The sequence below is a fragment of the Glycine soja genome, chromosome 4 (assembly GCF_004193775.1).
Source record: "Glycine soja cultivar W05 chromosome 4, ASM419377v2, whole genome shotgun sequence".
Taxonomy (NCBI): Eukaryota; Viridiplantae; Streptophyta; class Magnoliopsida; order Fabales; family Fabaceae; genus Glycine; species Glycine soja.
This window is the reverse complement of record NC_041005.1, coordinates 50,186,498-50,204,533: the sequence shown is the minus strand read 5'-3', so window position 1 is coordinate 50,204,533 and position 18,036 is coordinate 50,186,498. Positions and strand designations below refer to the sequence as shown.

The window sequence follows — 18,036 nt, the reverse complement described above, 5'->3', positions numbered from 1 at the left end:
ATAATTTAAATGCTTAAATCCAATTTTGATCCATATTTTCAATGTGAAATTAGAAACTTTTTTAAGAAAATGTGAAATTATATACTTTATAATTTCTTCCCTTCAAACGTTCTCTAAGGGAATAATATTGTCCAATTAATAATTTCTTCCCTACCAAACTAGATATTCCACAATAATATCACATTTGATATAACAAAATCAACACAAGTTTTTAATTGTTCGCATGATCAAAGCCCCAAAACAAGGTTTGAGTTTGAACCCCACAGCAATATACAACGCAATCCAGGCTTTAAGGCACCGCAAATTCATTAAACTAACAAGGTATTCATTGAAATCAGAGACTAATTATATGGTATTATTTAATACTTAACATTCAAATCAATAACTGTTCCAAATTTACGATGAATGCATAAAATAAAATATACATGCCGAGAAAGTTTCATTATGAAATCAAATTTCTAAAAACCTACATTCCCATCGCAAATTCTTTCCATGTATTATTTAATAATTGATAATGCGCGTCTTAGGAGTATGTGCTTAAAAAACCTAAATAATATAGCATTGTAAACTAGATATGAGAAAGCCATCTGAAATCGACTAAGATTAACCTAGCTAATCAGACTCCACAACACACATAATTGGTAAACCTAAAATTAATCACACCAGATTCCTATTTATCCCACACTTGTCAATGACCATGTCGTCAAAATTTCTTATTTAGGGGTTACAATAGGCAATCATCATGCATTGCTACTGAAGGGAGAGATCACGGAGCACACTCACTTCTCTCTTCAAGAACGCAGGCAACGCAAAAGCAGCTGAGTGCATCTGCAAAAGCATACATACCAATAGATTACTTCATGTAAATATATCAACAGTTAGCAACTAGCATTTAAAGTGTGTTCAATTAAAGAATAAGTAATGAGCTAAAAGAAAGTTATATTGACTAGTTGCACCAGGAAACTTGTTCAAAAAAGATATAAAAAAAACATTAGGATTGTTAAATATTTTCAAAAGTACAAATAAACTCCACATGAACTCTTTCAGACGCCAGTCCACAATGCAATTGACAAACCAGAGCAAAACTTTGAAAATCACACACAATTTACATGCTATTGCTACCTAAAATTTTCCAAAAAGAAAAATAGACAACTCGTACCAGTATAAGTTATGTTAGCAAAAGCATCAACTATCTATATGAACCTTATATTTTACCTCTGAATTGTAGAATCGAAGTTCTCTTTTGTGCTCATTAGCACCTTCCAACTTTTCAATGGGATTGATAGGATTCACAAAATCAACAGGCGGCCCTTCTGTTGCACAGAGAAGAAAGCCTATCACACCACTGCATGCAAAGGAAGAGTGTTGGACAACACACCATCACCAATATATCTAAATAAACCATATGTAAATCGCATTTCTCAACAAAAAAATGATTGGCACTTGGTAGCAGAGTTCACTCTTTTGATTTGGATTTTGCCATTGAGAAGCCATTTGTTAGTTATTAGTACACCATTCCAAAATGCTAGCCTATAAGGCAAGTAAAAATCGCAGATTCCAAAATCAAATCAAATAATTTTCAATTTTGAAACCTCCCAAAATGGTTAGCTGAAACTTTAACACACTAAAGCAACAATGTGACAACCAGAAATGCTAGGATTGACTTATGGTAAGATTTTTTCCAACATCATCTCTTGGGTCCTACTATAATGGTATGCCACACAAGTGAGACCCTCCGGTGTAACTGCACCACTGTAAGAAAAAACTGCATTCACTCTTGCATCAGGTGCAAGCAAAAGTATATATATATATATAATGAATTTCTAAAAGAAACATCAAAGCAATTTCAAAGTAGAATAGAAATATCAACATTTTTAAAAGTACAAATACCTAGGATATGTTGGTACACTGGCCCAAGCATAACATACAGAACCTTTGAATGTTTCTCGGCAAATAGAGATCATATCTTGAATAAGGTGTGTATGAAGCCACATACTTTCTGCCATATTACAAAGAACTCCGCCAGGCCTTAGTGCCCTAGCTATTGTATCAAAAAAAGGTTTCTCAACAAGTTCCTGGGCAGGACCTAAATCGCAAAATTGATCCTGTAAATAGTTAGTTAATAATAATAATAACCAAAAATAGAGGAATCTTAATCTCTTAATTCTTTTGGTATAATTAGCGTGTGGCTAACAGGTTCGTGGATAATTCAAAGTATAAAATTTAGCATAAGAAAACCATAACAAAATTAAACTTTTCAATAAAATTCAGAGTTGCATGTAAGGTAGATGTAGATGGTTTATCAATATTGTTTTACCAGCCAACATAACAAACTAAACATTCAAAGTACCAGATGCAGTAAAAGGGTTCAGGTCAACCTCATCTAGTTAAGCCATGTCAAAACTGAATTCTCCATCAAAACACTATTTGATTCCTTAACAACATTTTGTTCAATATTAATTCCAAAAGAGCATGGTTCTAATATGTTAGATGAATAGTTTTAAATTGAAACGACATACCCACGGGATCTGAGGAATCAACAATTATGGCATCATACTTCCCTTCACAAGCAGATTTAAGAAATTCAACAGCTGCCAAAAATGGGTGGAAAAAAATTAACAAACTAAATTCTGCACAGAAGAGGCAACTCAAACAAATTTAAAACAAGACCAGCAGATAAATATATACCATCACCAACATGCAGATGTACTCGAGAATCTTCAAACCCAATAGCTAACTGTGGAAAAAATTTCCTAGAAACCTACAAAATAACCATAACAGCATATATATATATATATATATATATATATATATATATATATATATATATATATATATATATATATATATATATTCTCAATAACGAAATATCTATATTAATGATTGAAATATGGCTTTACTTACATCAATAACCATCTTATCTATCTCACAAATATCAATATGTTCAACAGAGCTGTGGCGGGCTACTTCCCTGAGAACACCACCATCTCCACCACCAACAACTAAAACCTGAATGAAGAACATAAGAAATCATTAAACAGACTATGAAGACAGTGGGAAAGAAAAATAAAATATTGAAAAAGTAGAGTAAATTCAATCAAACTTGAATTTTTCATATATTTCAACACTTTCTCCATACAGATGAGAGCATAAAATATAGGAACAACAAGCAAGGCTATCATTGACAGAAATATTAAAGAACAAAAAGAAGCACTGCTGAAATTCTGAATAACAAAGTATGCAGTAAAGCTTTTGCAAGATCATTTTCCCTAATGAAGATAAGTAACAATACTTTTAAATTGAAACTGAAGCAATTCATTTTTTTATTCGACAGTCATAATATAAGCTCAGAACAAAAATCATCAGATCAAATGGCTTTACAGTTTTGGGGGACTGAATTGAACAGAGGGGAAGATGAGCTATCATCTCCTGGTAAGCACATTCATCCTTCTCAGTCAATTGAACTATTCCATCAAGTACAAGCACTTTCCCATAAGTTGATGACTGCAAAATGAAAGGATTAGCATCTATCCCTTTCACGTTAAAGTTATAGTACATTATAAGATGAAGAGGCCAAACCTCAAAAACCAAGACCTCCTGGTACTCCGACTTTTCCTTGTATAAGATCTTTTCTACTTTGATTGAATGGGCTTCTCCTAATTATAGAATAGATACTAAAGCCATCAGTAGCAATCATTTCATACACAATACACATCTCAACTATGAAAGTGAGCTTTTATGCATGACTGTAAAATATAGACATTGGTTATCATGTTTGTAGTTCAAAAAAAGAAGGAAAACAGTTTCAAATGTTCAATACAACATCATCAAACATTTAGGTCAGTCTCCTTAGCCAAAAGTAATTTTCCAATTTCAAACAATATGATTTTCCAGATTCAGCCTTCTCTATGAAGAATCAATGGTATCTAAAGTTTACAATAATCATGAAGGCTGTCAAAAGAAAATTATGGTTGTTTTTAAAAAAGCAAGATTTACAATTAAGGCTATCAAACATCATAAAAGAGCGGTGCATCAAACTATCAAGCTCTCACTGCAATAAAGCAAATGTACATGAACGGTGCAGAACTGCATATGTATGAGTTACACCCACCTGGCCACATTGGGTTGTTGAAATAAACAGCTTTCCCAGATTTCCCTATAAAGAAAAAGCGGAAGAAAGTCATAAACATCAGTGATCCTTTCACTCAAGCAATCAGGTCTAATTCTTGCAAGTGAAATGGAAGTCAAAAATAAAGAAAACAAATAACAGATAATGACCAGAGCAAGTTTGAGAAGCTGAGAACCACCCAGAAACAACAGTGGAATGGAATTTTGCCTCTGACTCGGGGATTGAAGCCTTGGCCTTCAGACAACAAGAAGGAATTTCCTTCTCTGGCCCATTACTGTTACTCACCTTCCCATCCATAGTCTTCTGGCATTCCAAACCTCTTCCTGCGCCGTCCTCCATAAATTATTCTTTTCTTCGCAGGCTCCAGTCTCTGTAAAATAAGCACATGAGTGGTCACAAACAAAAAACTATCCCACCATATTTCATAAAACAAATAAAAATAAAAAATAGCAGCACTTACAAAACCAGACTAAATAGCAGAGTAAAGTGGAAAAACAATGGCCAAGTAAGAAGAATCTCAATTTAAAAGCACCCCCCCCCCCCCCCCCCAAGACCAAACCTGGAAAAGATTGCCTTTCCTATTTTATTTGGTCTTGTAATAAAATTTTATTTGATTATATAAATTAGGTTTGGCCTTTCGATCACTGACAGAGTAAAGTACCGAACGGAACGGAACATATCGTCAATCAAATAAAGGGAGATATTGATTAAGAAAATAAGCCATCGAAAAAAAGGAGAGAAAAAAACAAAATTAAAATTCCACTTTGGGCATAACGTGATAATAAATTACACAAAATAATTATGTATACGCAACAATCAGAACAGTTTGCAGCTTGATATCAGTTTCAAAAAAACAGCAATAAAATATAGTATTTGCAGCATCAAACAATCACTGTACAAAATAGACGAGACAATCAAATCTATCTCTGACAAAATATGATACCTAAATAAATTTATCCTTCCCGTATTTAAGCCTGGCTACCTCTGATTATACGCTCTAAATAAGGAAACAAATCATAATCCATAAATTATATTTCCTTCCATTTCCAGGTTTTCTTTTCCATAATACAGTACCAAATCAAATAATCAAATCAAATTAAATAATAAATAACGAAGAATAGCCAGTTTCGCTAGAAAGTTCTAAACGTGTGTTACACAGAACAAAAGAAAAAAAAAAAAGAACATGCAGCAGCCCAGAATACGACATAACACTATCGTGCAGCGATGAAAATAAGAAAGCCACGTGAAAGTGAAACGCTAGGGTTCAGAAACCGAAAATAACGAATAGAAAACATAAAGTGGAGAGAACAGTGGAAGGAAGAAGAAATGGGAAAGAGAAGGGCGTTGCTTGCCTGATGAATGATGTGAATGTCGGAGAGTGAAGGCGAACAAGCCAAGCGACGAACGAAGATGGATACACAAACTCTGTAATCTGTATCACCCTATCCACCTTCTCTCTCTTCTTTTCAGAGCTTGTTATGGAAGAAGAATGGAGTCTGTGCCTGCCTTTATTTATAGTTACATTTTTTGAGGGGCACGTTTCGATTCGAGCCTTCCACGTTTGCCTCTCTTTTTCTTTCAATCACAAATATTATACTCGGTTATGTGTTTGGAAATATGTTTTTAAATGTTAACTTGAAAATTTTATTTGATTATTTAATAAATAGTTTTTTTTAAGTAGTTTTTTATATTTTTTTGAAGTATTATTTTTTAAAAGTTAATTTTTAACTTTTTTATCTAATTTTCTAATTATTTTTTAAAATAAATAATAATTAACACAATCTATTATTTGTGTCTTTTTTACCATTTGAGGGTAATTTTTTGGACATTATCAATTGGGAGTGGATTTTGAATAATTATCCAATCAAGGATAAGTCCATATATGACTTTGTCATCGAAGGCGAACTCCCTTTTACAACTTCTAATGGTTTTTTTTATAAAAAAAAAAAATAGAAGTGGAAAGTTATGACTTTAGACTTTTTTATGTAAATATTATAAATAAAAAATATTTATCTAAATAATACAAGTGGAAAATATTTATACAAATAATATAATTTATGTTATTGATCTCTCAATGTGAATAATTTTGTCCACGTATGTTTTATTTTTTATTTTTTTACACGTGTTATGAGATCTATTTAGAAAGAATGGATTTCATAATTTGTAATTTTTTCAAAGTAATGTTTTTTTTTTCTATTTTTTATTGATATTTATTTATTTTCCTTATTAATTAGATGTATTTATGTTTAAATTAAAAATAATTTTATTTTCTTATTATTCAAATATTTTCTAAAAGTGAAAACATTTTAGTTTGAGAACCTATGATAATAACATTAAAATAGAAACATCTTAAGATAAATTTATAATCATGTGTTTAGAAGGTAAAGAAAGATATGAATGAAATTGAATAAAATATTTAACATGATACAATGAAATGATAAACTATAATAATTATTTTTTATAAATATCACTTACACAAATTTAACTGCATAAAGTTCCTCCAGTAAAAGCTCTTTGCCTTTTCTAACTTTTTTCATTTTCATTTTTCTTCCTTATGCTCTTCTATGTTTTACATTTTGGTGTGACAAAATGATATATCCAATTTGAAAACTGGGATTCATGGAAACTGTTCGTCTGTGTAGACACAGTTCAAAATCCTACATTGGATGCTAATCCTTTATAGTATGAGAAAAACTTGGAAGCAAGAAAAGCAGATAATAGACTGTTTTAATTGATCATCACAACAATAATAGTTTGCTATGGACCATGCTCAAAAGGAAACCCAATAAATTACAAAGGGAAAATCTTATAGAGCATCTAATTACTTTGTAACGGATTTTATAGAGTACTTTCTAATAAATCAATCATGGCTTATACTTGTTTTGGTTAATAGTTTATACCTTGCATCAATAAATTCACTATCAAGGCTAAGCTAAATCCTAGTGAGAGTGGAAGGATACAAATTGCAAATAACAACACGGTAATTTTTAAATTATTTTTGAAATATTTTTACATTCATTTTTAAAATTAAAAAAAAATGCGAATTTAGTTTTTAGTTTAAAAAAATACACATTTCTCATATTTGATAATATTATTTTTTTTTGTCACTACTACCAATATCACTTTTATTATTGTCACCACAAAACCATTGTTATTATCATCGTTGTTACCGTCATAACTATTGTCACTATCACCACCGCCATCAATGTCATTGTTATCACCACCTTAGTCACTCCACAATCATTGTCAAAGTCATTGCAACCACCCCACTGTCTCCACCAACAATATCACTTTCGCCATGGCCACTACAACCACCACTAACATTGTCACAACCTCCCCCCCCCCCCCCCCCTCTAACCACCAACATCATTGTCATTATCAATATTATCACCACTAATACCACATTTATCATCATCAACACTAGTTGCTATCATCATCAGCATCACCACCACCACCGATGTTACCTTAATCATCACTAGTATCTCTATCGCCTTCATTGCTACTAACATTACCTTTGTTGTCACCATCACACAAAAATATTCTTAAATTAATTTTAATATGATATGAAACTTTCAAAGTGAGTTTATTAGAAACAAAACGTATTTTAAAATTTGGTTGTTATTTTTAAAAAATTGAAACTCAAAGGTCATATCCACCTGAAGCAACTTTAAGTATATTCAAGGCTTTTTGGTCTTTGTTTGTCGAGAGAGTGTGTGGATTGCATTTTAAGTGTGTAAGCAAATCGAACTCAATCTACCAATTCACCTAATCCAACCCAATCCAATTAGATTTATGTGAGTTGGATTGAGTCATTGAATTAGATTAATTTTAGTTTAATGAACCCAATTAAATTTGGATTGAGTGACAAATTTTGGAGTTTTCAACTTAACTCAGCATACAATTAAATTATTAATATAAAAACTCAAAATTAAGCACACCTCATTCTTAATGTATATTGTTTATCTTAAGATATTACATTATTTTAAATTTTATCTTTTTTGTTTTTTTAAGATAATAACATTATTTTATATGAATGATACCATGAGTATATATTTATGTTTTATTTTTTTTTCTATTTATCATATGAATAGTACAATATTTTATAAATAATGATTTTTAAAATATCCTTACAATTTTTGAGTTTGGGGATTTGTTTAATTTTTTCCAAAACTTAAAGATGTGATACTTTTTTAATGGCTAAATCCCACAATCAACCCAATCCAATTAAAGTAGGATTAGGTTGGCAAAAAAAAAAAAAAGATAAACTCAATATAATCCAACACAATTAAGTTTAATTAGATTGAATTTAAAAATATACAAAACTCAATCAAACCTAAGCCATTTACACCCTTAGTGCATTTCAAACTTGGTTCCAAACATGTGTATGTAATATTTGTATGTTTGGCAACCTCAATGATTTAATTGGTAACACACAATAAATTGGTAAGAGATCTGATTACATTTTTAAGCTTGACTAAATTTTGAATTGAAATTAGTCTTGCAATCAATAAAATAATTATACATCATCTCTAAGGAAGTGCTTGTATAATTTTTTTAATCTTAGAAATATTATTATTAGAAATATAACATGAGAATGCTATTTTTGAATTTTTTTAATAAAAAAATGTATTTGTTGAATTATTAAAAATGGTTAAAAATATTTTTTATATGCCCATAAATAATGAAAACATATATTTTTGTCGGAATTAAATATTGGTTGAAGAATAATTTTTTCTTATTTTCTTTGTCCAGATTAAATATTGATTGAACATGAGATTATAAATTTTTCATAAATAAAATATATTTGAGATTAATTATTTTATTACATTGTAATAAAGATTTGATAATTTTTTTGAATTTTGGATGTTTAGGATTACGAAAACCATCCATAAAACAAACACCCCTAACTGGTTATATGTACTATTTTATCTATTAATTATTTAATTTAATAAAATATTGATTATTTTAATCCGAGTTTAAAAAACTGGGTATCATTTTAAAATCCTTTACAATATCAGTTTTTAATTTTTACTTTTTAAAATTTGGGGAAAATTTAATGTGGAAACGTGCTTACAGAAAAGAAAAAAGGCGGAACTGTTGGTGTGTGGAATCCATAGTTGAGGTTGAAGTGTGAAGAAGACGAAGGATTATTGGCGGTGAGGAAGAATGAGTCAGTCTACACAGCAGCGCCTCTATGATTTCGCCAAAATGGCTCTCATCAACATCTTCGCTCACCCCTACGCCACGGTTCGTCGTAGCTCTTTCCCATTTAATTCGCTTATTCCTTTCCCCATTCTTATTCTCACTCCCATTCATTCAAGGTGTGCGACTTGTACTGTGGGGATGCCGACGCTGATAAATGGGTCGACGCTCAAATTGGCCACTACATTGGAATTGGTACTCCCTTCTTCTTCTCAATCTCACCTTTCATTCTCATTAGTCAACTGTTCTTGTTGTTGCTGCTGCTTCTGTAGATGCGCCTTCGTCTGGCATAGAGCAAATGCGAGAAGCTTGGGAGATTCACAGGAAATCCTACACTGCCGAGTTCTTTGAGCTTGATCCTTGCACGGTGAGCAAACAAACATCATCTTCAATTCTCTCTTCTGCCTTTAACTCTCACCATAGTTTGACTGCAAATTTTCATAGGGTTTCACACCCTTTATCCCTCTGCATCAGCCATGCCTTTAACTCCTTCTTCACAGCACTTCAAAAATTTCTTTTAAAAAAATCAAGCCATTTGTTTTAACTTGCTATCTGTGATACTAAAGTCTAAAGGACATATAATCTAGTTAGAATGTATTTAAAAAATAGTTTTTGAGACTCTTAGCAACAAGCATATTAGGTTTTGTGAATTGAACATCTTGATTTTTCCAAATTTTACTGTGAATGTTATGCTTGAGTGGTGAATATATATGAAAAATTTAATTAAAAAAAAGTCAAGTATTTTTTTTATTTTCTTATGTTATCACCTTTTGTCAAGTAAGGCACACACTTTGCTGCAAGGTGTTGAAACTTGAAACCCCTAGCGCCTTAGACCACCTTGAATTGAATTAAACAAAATTATAATTTATGTTTTCATGTTTTACTACAGAAGAATACAGAAACGCATTTGGAGGAGAAGACTAACGTGGCTGATGTTGTCTGCTGTTTGCAGCATTTGCAGGTCTGACATTCACTTTGTAAATATGTTTTGAACCATTGTATTTGTTAATTTATTTGGCTATTTAGATGGAGCTACAGTTGCTGTTCAGCTTGTTTTGAGGGTATCTTATTTTCTAACAGATTGTTGTAATTTTTTTAATGATAAAATCTCCTTCAAAAATAGGACAAGTAAACCTAGTTAGAGGCTCAGGTCCTTTTGAAATATAATACTTTGGTGCTTGCAACATCTGCAGTCATTATCTCTTTGAATTTTGTGTTTTAGTTAATCATCTAAGATTTGCTTATTGGTCCTCTTCTGATTAGCATCTCTAATGCAGCTGTGTTTTGAGACTGAAGAGAAAGCACGGAAACTGCTGCATAATGTGTCATCTCTGCTGAAACCTGGGGGTTATTTTCTTGGTATTACTCCTGACTCATCTACCATATGGTATGAGAGTTCTCAGAGGCCTATTATTCTTGCATGCTGTCTCTCTGTTGTATTCTGTTTTATTTGTTCTATTGATTGAAGAAAATTCATTTGATTTATAGTGCCAAATTAATTTTTTGTTGATTTAATTAAGGGTTTGCCCATTTGGAACCACTTTTTTAAACTGTGCCACTATACACTCCAGTTTGAATGAATCATTTTGATGGTGTCACAGAGTTATCACTTCACATTAATATATGTAAGGATATACCCTGATTTGTTTGCTCTAGATGTCACTGCAAGCAAAAATGTATCTGTTATTCTGGAAACAGTGCCCTTGGATGCTTAAAGATGTGCATGTACATTGCCCCTCTTTTTCAGCTTCATCTCTTGAACTGTTCCTCTTAACTGGATAATACTGCTTCTACTGACATTGTGATTCTTTCCTAGGTGTGAGATTTCTGAATTATGTCTTTTAGTTAGGCTATGTTTTTGGTTTCTTACACCCATGTCCTTAATTTCTCCATCTTCTTTCACTCTGTTCTTAATTTGTTAATGTTTAGGTAGTTTCAAGCCCGATGCATTATATTTATAATGTGGTTGGTCCCTTTCTGTCTAGTAGAGAGAAAAAAAGATAAAAAAAAAGAAGGTAAAAGAATAGCTAGGTGGTTTCAGATGAAGTCTACATAAAAACTCTATAATTAGATCAGGAATGACCTTATTTTGGTTGGACAATTTTGTTCATCGTCCTAGTTGCAATTGTTTTTATTTATTTTCTATATACAGATTGCATCCATTACATTACTTATGAACTTGAATCCTATTGGCTTTTGTCTTCATTATTGTTTTTCTGAGCATTCATGTAAAGTCTGCATGAGATTGTTATACACAAATTTACTGGATAAAGTTAACATTGTAGTCATGTAGGGCCAAGTACCAGAGGAATGTTGAAGCCTATCACAACAAAAGCAGCAGCATGAAGCCAAACATTGTTCCCAACTGCATCCGGACAGAGAATTACATGATTACTTTTGAAGTTGAAGAAGAAAAGTACATATCCCTATAATTGGTCAACTGCATGTTGCTTATTCTGTTCTTTGGTTATTTTAGTTAAAATCTTCTTGTCATTTAATTTGAATCTGTTCAACATTTCCAGGTTTCCGTTATTTGGAAAGAAATACCAGCTAAAATTTGCTAATGATGTCTCTGCTGAAACCCATTGCTTGGTTCATTTTCCAAGTTTCATCAGGTTTTCATCTTATTTCATAACTCAAGTGGACGACTGTGAATTGGTGTGTTGGTTGGTCCCAATGTGCTCTGTTGATTCTGTTCTCTGATATTACCTAATAAACCTGATTTTAAAAGGGAAAGGCTGATTGCCAATTTTTTATTATATTTTTGTGTAAACTTTTAGTCATAAAGAAATTCCAAACCAAACACAACAAAATTGACTTTTTTCCCCTGGGAATGTAAAATTAAAACTTTGAAAGAACAAGAATGAATTTATAACTTGTACTTTTTTTTGCTCAGCAAACAAGATAATCATATAACTTCATGTAGTTATTTGGTTCATTCCACATATCTTCAATTATGACTTTAAAAAAAAAAACTAACTTGAAAAAAACTGTTTGTTCTTAAAACTCAGGTTGGCCAGGGAAGCTGGTCTTGAGTACGTGGAGATTCAAAATTTGACCGAGTTTTATGATGACAACAGGTTAGTTTTGCATTCTCTGGGGCATTGATCCTCCCAAATCCTTCAAATATAATGTTTGTTATTAGCAGTTTTTGGGTTTGCAATACTATTTATTGAGTTTACTTTTTGTGATTGTTTCTGTAAGAGCACAATTAGCAGGCCTGCTAACGCACTATGTTCCAAACCTCTTGGATCCTAGGGGGAGACTTCTTCCTCGTTCATATGATGCACTAGGTGATGCGCTAATCATTTTTTCTTAAATCATGTTATTTTTTACAAGTTTCTTGGTTTCACTATCACCTATTATTTATGGAGATACTCGGATACTGTACTTTCCACTAAATACAGGTCTCTACACCACATTTATATTTCAAAAGCCTGACCCGGAAATTGCACCCCCAATTGCGACTCCATTATTGCCAGATGTTAGTTATAATCTCGACGAGGTAATTAATATATATTATAGACTATTTTACCTTGATTTATCACTTTTACTATGATAATTTTTTATTTTATTTCCTAATGTGTTAGGTGCTTTTGTTTCTTTTTAATTCTATCACCACGATTCCTCTAACTTGCTGGGTTAACATTCTCTTAAAAGATAGTGTCGTCCACCATGCAGACCGCAGAAAGGTTTTGTTTATAAAATTTTAATTTTAGAAAGCTTGCTATGTCTGGCAATCAAATTAAGCATTGACTCATTACTGGCATTGTGAGAGCTATACAACATGCTCTAGAAAATAGAAGGAAAATTCTTGCTCCAGGGGAATACTACTGACTACTGAGTACTGAACGTTAGATGTGGCGGAGCCCACTAAATATGGGTTTTCACAGATGGACCTACACACACCTAACCTAATAGGCGGTATTCATGGTGTAGGACATGAGAATTTAATTTTCATAAATTGGGTCAGGTTTACTTACCATATTTTCAGGAAACATCAATTTAAAAGAAATGAAAAAAGAAATAAATTTTTAAAATGAACTAAAAGGTTTAATTATATATTTAATTTTTCTATTGTGATCAATGTGTGATTTTACATTTCCATTAACTTTTTTTTTTGTTTGAATTTAATCTCCTAATTTTTTCAATGGCTAAAATGTTACTTTTTCTCTACTCAAAGCCCTCAAACTTGTATTTCCTATTCAAATAATTATTGACTATATAACAGATTTTCCCTAAAAGAGGGTTTGAAAGGGTTGTCTAAAATTTGTAGATAATGTTGTAGAATACGATGCTAGGGACGGTTGAAGATGAGAAAACTGAGGGTTATTTTTTTTTTTTTTGAATTTGAATGAAATATGACGTTTTGGTTAAAATGGTTTAGTTGATTCAATTTATGGATATTTGAGAACAAAATGAGAATTCTTGAAATTTAAGAAAAAGAAAAGTCAAAACAATATTTGAATATAGGAAATAAAAAATTTGGCAACTTAATTTCAGAAATAAATTATTAAGAGACTAAAATTGTACATTGATCATAACACAGGTACTAAAATAATAATAATAATAATAAAATCAAAAGGAAAAATAAAATCAAAATTAAATGACTTAAATGTGTTTGATCCCTAATAAATAAATATTCGAGTTCTCTGATAAATTTGTCTTGCGGAGTTTCTAATAAAATAACACCTTTATTTTAATTTTTGATAAATTAGTAAATTTTATATTTATTCCTTAATAAATTAGCGAGTTTTGTTGGTCTTGACTAATAACAAACAAATTTTTTTATCAAGAAACAAATATAAAATTTGTTAATTTAGTAGAGAGATTAAAAATAAATATCAAGAACTAAAAATAAAATTATTATTTTATTAAAAATTCAACACATTAAAAATTTATTTGGGAGCAAACACATAAATAAGATATTTATTAGGAATAAGAACACATATTTAAGCCTAAATTATATTTGGAAAGTTCTTTTGAAAGTGGTACATTTGAGAGTTAAAAAACAAAAATAAAATCGTTATTCGTATAATCAAAGAGGTGATCTTTAGCTAACTATCTTACGCTTTCATGTACAGTCAGAACTTACTTTCTTTAAGCAAATGAGTTTGTTTTTTCCAAGCTGACAATTCCAAAATTGCTTCTCATCTGCATGGCCCAGTTTTCTATTATATAGTACTAATTATATGGGAATACTTCTGCCTCTTGGATTTTGCTTTGCCAAAATATTCTTTTCAATGGTCTCAATTAAAATACAACATGGTTTTGCATCCATAGTTTTTTATTTTTGTTTTTTATGGGTGCATTTACTGTTAAGTATGTTATTCTTCTAGCAGGTAACCATTCGGCCAGATGATGAAATAATAAATGGGCATGCAGTAGAACCTGCTATTGGGCTGGGCAAGATAAGCGAACAAAAAGGGATATTGGGCCCAGGCCCTGCAGATTTACGTTTTCCAGAAGCACTTTGAAAGTTCTACTGAAGCTATAGGTTTAGCCGTTTAGGTAATTTTGTTATTTCTGATGCAATGCAATTAATATTTTATTGGCAAATGGCAACCAAAAAAATAGAATGCAGTTAGGTGTTTATTTCTTTTTTAAATGGGAAAGGTTTGGGTAGGTGTTTTTCTTTTGACATATAGTCAATGTGAACGGATTAGTTTGCTTTACCATGTATTTACACATTGTACTTGTTAGCTTTTCTTTTAGTCTTCTGCCCAAAGGTGTCTCAAAAACAGTAGAATTAAATTTAAAATGTAATGATGAACAAGTTTTAATCAATTGCAGTTTCTTCGAAATTGGGATGAGTAATTGACAAATGAGTCAATATTGCTAGTCTTGTATTTTATTTCTTTTTCGAATAAGAAATGAACGATTCATGCTTTTATGGTTTGGATTTTTGCGAGAACAGAACCTGTTGTCTTCAACGCTGTGTAATACTAATATTTTAAGTGCATTTTCATTAGCGTCTTAATATTGCCTTAAATTATAATTTAAGATTGTGTTTGGAGTAAGTGTTTGGTTTAGCTTAAATCATAGAAAATGATTATTTTTAAAGTTCTTAAAAATGTAAAAAAAAAAAAAGAAAAATCCTCAAACTACTAATACGAACTTGCATTCATAGATCCTTACAAATTTAAATTAGTTTGGTACACAATTAATGATGAAGAAAAGAAAATTAAGAAGTTGCACTTCGAATCCACTCTTTAATTTTTCAAACGTTTCACTTACACGTGCGTGATGTAAAATAAAGTGATACCGTTAATTTATCAATACAGATTATGTTAATGACGTTTTTATAATATAAATTTTGATTTAATTTTTTATAGTCAAAGGAGAAAAATCATTTTTGTATTAGAATATAAAAATCAATATATATTTCATTTCTTTTATCGTAAGTTCGTAATAATGTAATTTATTGTGAAAATAACTTACTATTATTATATTTTATTACGATAAATATAAGATGCCGAACTAAAATTACGATAAACATTTTTAGTTATTTTATATCTAAAAGAATTTTTTATACAGTTTTTATTCTTTTCTATGAATTCATAAATTACATGGTTGTTAATCTAATCTGATATTAAAGCAAAGGGAAATTCCAAAAGCAAATGCCAAGAAAAACTGTGTTAAATACTCCACCTAGTTAGTCAAATCTAATCAAACATTGTCATCATATAGCTGTAGGATAATCATTAGAAGCACTCAAAAAATAAAAGCTAAAAACGTATCATATAATATAATATAATATTGTCTTATTCAATAAGCAACTAATGAGTGTTAATTTGAGTGAAACAAACTGAACTTCCTTAAATATATAATTTTGACTTATGTAAAAAATATTGTCAACTGTTTTTTTAGGACGATTACTATGAAATTTAAGCCAATAAATTTATACAAAGTAAACTCTTAACTCTTTAATTTTAATAGCTTCCTTTAGATATATTCTGCCTTTAACACAGTCACAGTGGAAAATACTTTAAAAATCCAAAATAAAAAAAAAGTTTCTCAATAAATAGGAGATAACGAACAAGACGCGGAGAGATATCACCCCATCTCAATTCCAATTCCCTAAAGAAATATTTTTACTGTGTCACTTAATAGCGTCTACAAAAACAATTATTTTTAAAACAGATACTGTTTAAAAAAGTCATAAACATCTAACATTAAAATAAGTTCATCCAAAGGCCTCCTTTATTATCTTAATCCTCAATCTTATGCTCTTCAACAACAAATTAATCTCTTTTATTTTTGGTATTCTATTCATTTTACCTACACCTTTATGTTAACTTTTTGGTTTTTACCCACCCGATTGATATAAAGGTTAACATCATCAAGCTATACTAGCATCGCCATACACACGCATAATAATAAGTCTTCTTTTAAATCAAGTCAATTACCTAAAGTGTAATAAATTAATTCTAAAGATGATTTTTTAATAATGTGTTTTATTTTTATTTTTTTCATTTAATTGATTACTTTCGTTTTCTTTCTTTTTTTGTAAGGCCTGAGCTTTTTTTAGGAAAAAATGTTATCCGTTGATTAGTCAAAGACTCAAAAAGAGTTTACTAAAAAGAAAAAAGATGCAAAGATGATCACAAACCACACACAAAACATTCTTACCAAACTAAACCTGGCCGTTGCAAATCGGGTCGGGTAAGAAATTCCGGGTCGTAAACGCAGCGTTTTGACGATTTTACAATATCGGATCCGGGTCTGCAATGCGGAGCCATGGAAGAAGGGATATTTTGGTAAAAGACCACGTTTCCGCGTAGTTTCCATTAATGATTGTGACGGGACTCTCTCCCCTTTGTTGCGGAGCCAAATTGAATTTTTTTCAATATTTTTTTGTCATATGCTTTGTGACACTCTATTTAATGTGCATTAAATTGAACAAAATCTTTCAGCTAAATCGTATTTTTAATCATATGAAAAATTGAAGAATAGATAGCATATGGTACTAAAGATTTTTTTTTAATGATAAAGGAGCAGCAGGTGAAGAAAATTGGTTAGTAACTACTAGTAAGAACCAATCCTCAAACAACATCATCATCACATTATAATTCTAGAAGCTAAAACTGCTACCAAATATATGGTACAAGCTCGTGGACAAAGAGGCCTTTTGTATATATTGAATGATTTGTTCTTATTTCTTTAAAAAAGTATGTTCAAAGCAAGAAATGCAAATCTACTCAATATTGATTTGTTTATCGTTGCAATAAAGAAATTTTCAGTTCCACTCAGTAGTCGAGTAGATATTTTTTAATGTTAAAGTTAACCATTTTACAATATTTTTACTTTCCCAACTTTCCGACAAATTTAGCATTTTAGTGACTCTAGAAATTAATGAAAGACATTGAAGGATTCAACTTCAGGGCGAACTCTTGGTTTGGTCTTCCAAAATTTGTTGAAACATCAATTTAATTTTAAAAGATTAATTATTGTTCTGTTTGTTTTTTCAAGCAAATGACATTTTCACTAATGTCAATGTAAAATTGTACTTTGAGACATTTTTTTGAAAGCAACAATTTTCTGTTGTGTCTCAAAGGGAGTTATATATAATGAATATAAATATATATTATATGAAATTATTACTTCTTTTGTCTAATATATATGTTTTTTTTTTCAAAATATTTGCCATTTAAAAATATTAAAATATAATTTTGTTAGTAACACCCTAATCTATTAGCGCCTTA

At 30.6% G+C, this 18,036-nt stretch overlaps 2 protein-coding genes across 6 annotated transcripts; one reads left to right on the top strand and one right to left on the bottom strand.

Annotated features, from left to right (window-relative positions):
* Window positions 1-422: 422 nt before the first annotated feature.
* Window positions 423-5,632, bottom strand: LOC114410313 (spermine synthase-like). 2 transcript variants are annotated; one of them, XM_028374216.1, is made up of 11 exons: window positions 5,482-5,632; window positions 4,279-4,499; window positions 4,112-4,156; window positions 3,580-3,656; window positions 3,382-3,504; window positions 2,905-3,009; window positions 2,689-2,761; window positions 2,520-2,591; window positions 1,891-2,086; window positions 1,216-1,345; window positions 423-828 (listed from the first exon to the last, which is right to left on the bottom strand). In XM_028374216.1, the coding sequence occupies exons 2-11, from the start codon at window positions 4,466-4,468 to the stop codon at window positions 751-753; spliced, it is 1,089 nt and encodes a 362-aa protein (XP_028230017.1). In that variant the 5' UTR covers window positions 4,469-4,499; window positions 5,482-5,632; the 3' UTR covers window positions 423-750. The 2 variants fall into 2 exon arrangements, with proteins under 2 accessions (XP_028230017.1, XP_028230019.1); XM_028374218.1 differs by lacking the exon at window positions 5,482-5,632 and adding an exon at window positions 4,590-4,670.
* A 3,566-nt stretch (window positions 5,633-9,198) lies between these two features.
* Window positions 9,199-15,148, top strand: LOC114410311 (mRNA cap guanine-N7 methyltransferase 2-like). Of its 4 annotated transcripts, none has more exons than XM_028374213.1 (11): window positions 9,199-9,376; window positions 9,451-9,526; window positions 9,604-9,698; window positions 10,224-10,292; window positions 10,609-10,718; window positions 11,625-11,747; window positions 11,854-11,946; window positions 12,343-12,411; window positions 12,536-12,624; window positions 12,739-12,836; window positions 14,674-15,148. In XM_028374213.1, exons 1-11 carry the CDS (start codon window positions 9,296-9,298, stop codon window positions 14,806-14,808), a joined length of 1,038 nt encoding a protein of 345 aa, XP_028230014.1. In that variant the 5' UTR covers window positions 9,199-9,295; the 3' UTR covers window positions 14,809-15,148. The 4 variants fall into 4 exon arrangements, with proteins under 4 accessions (XP_028230014.1, XP_028230015.1, XP_028230016.1 ...); XM_028374214.1 differs by lacking the exon at window positions 14,674-15,148 and adding an exon at window positions 12,922-13,313 and having other exon boundaries at window positions 10,221-10,292; XM_028374212.1 differs by having other exon boundaries at window positions 9,200-9,376; window positions 10,221-10,292.
* Window positions 15,149-18,036: the final 2,888 nt, after the last annotated feature.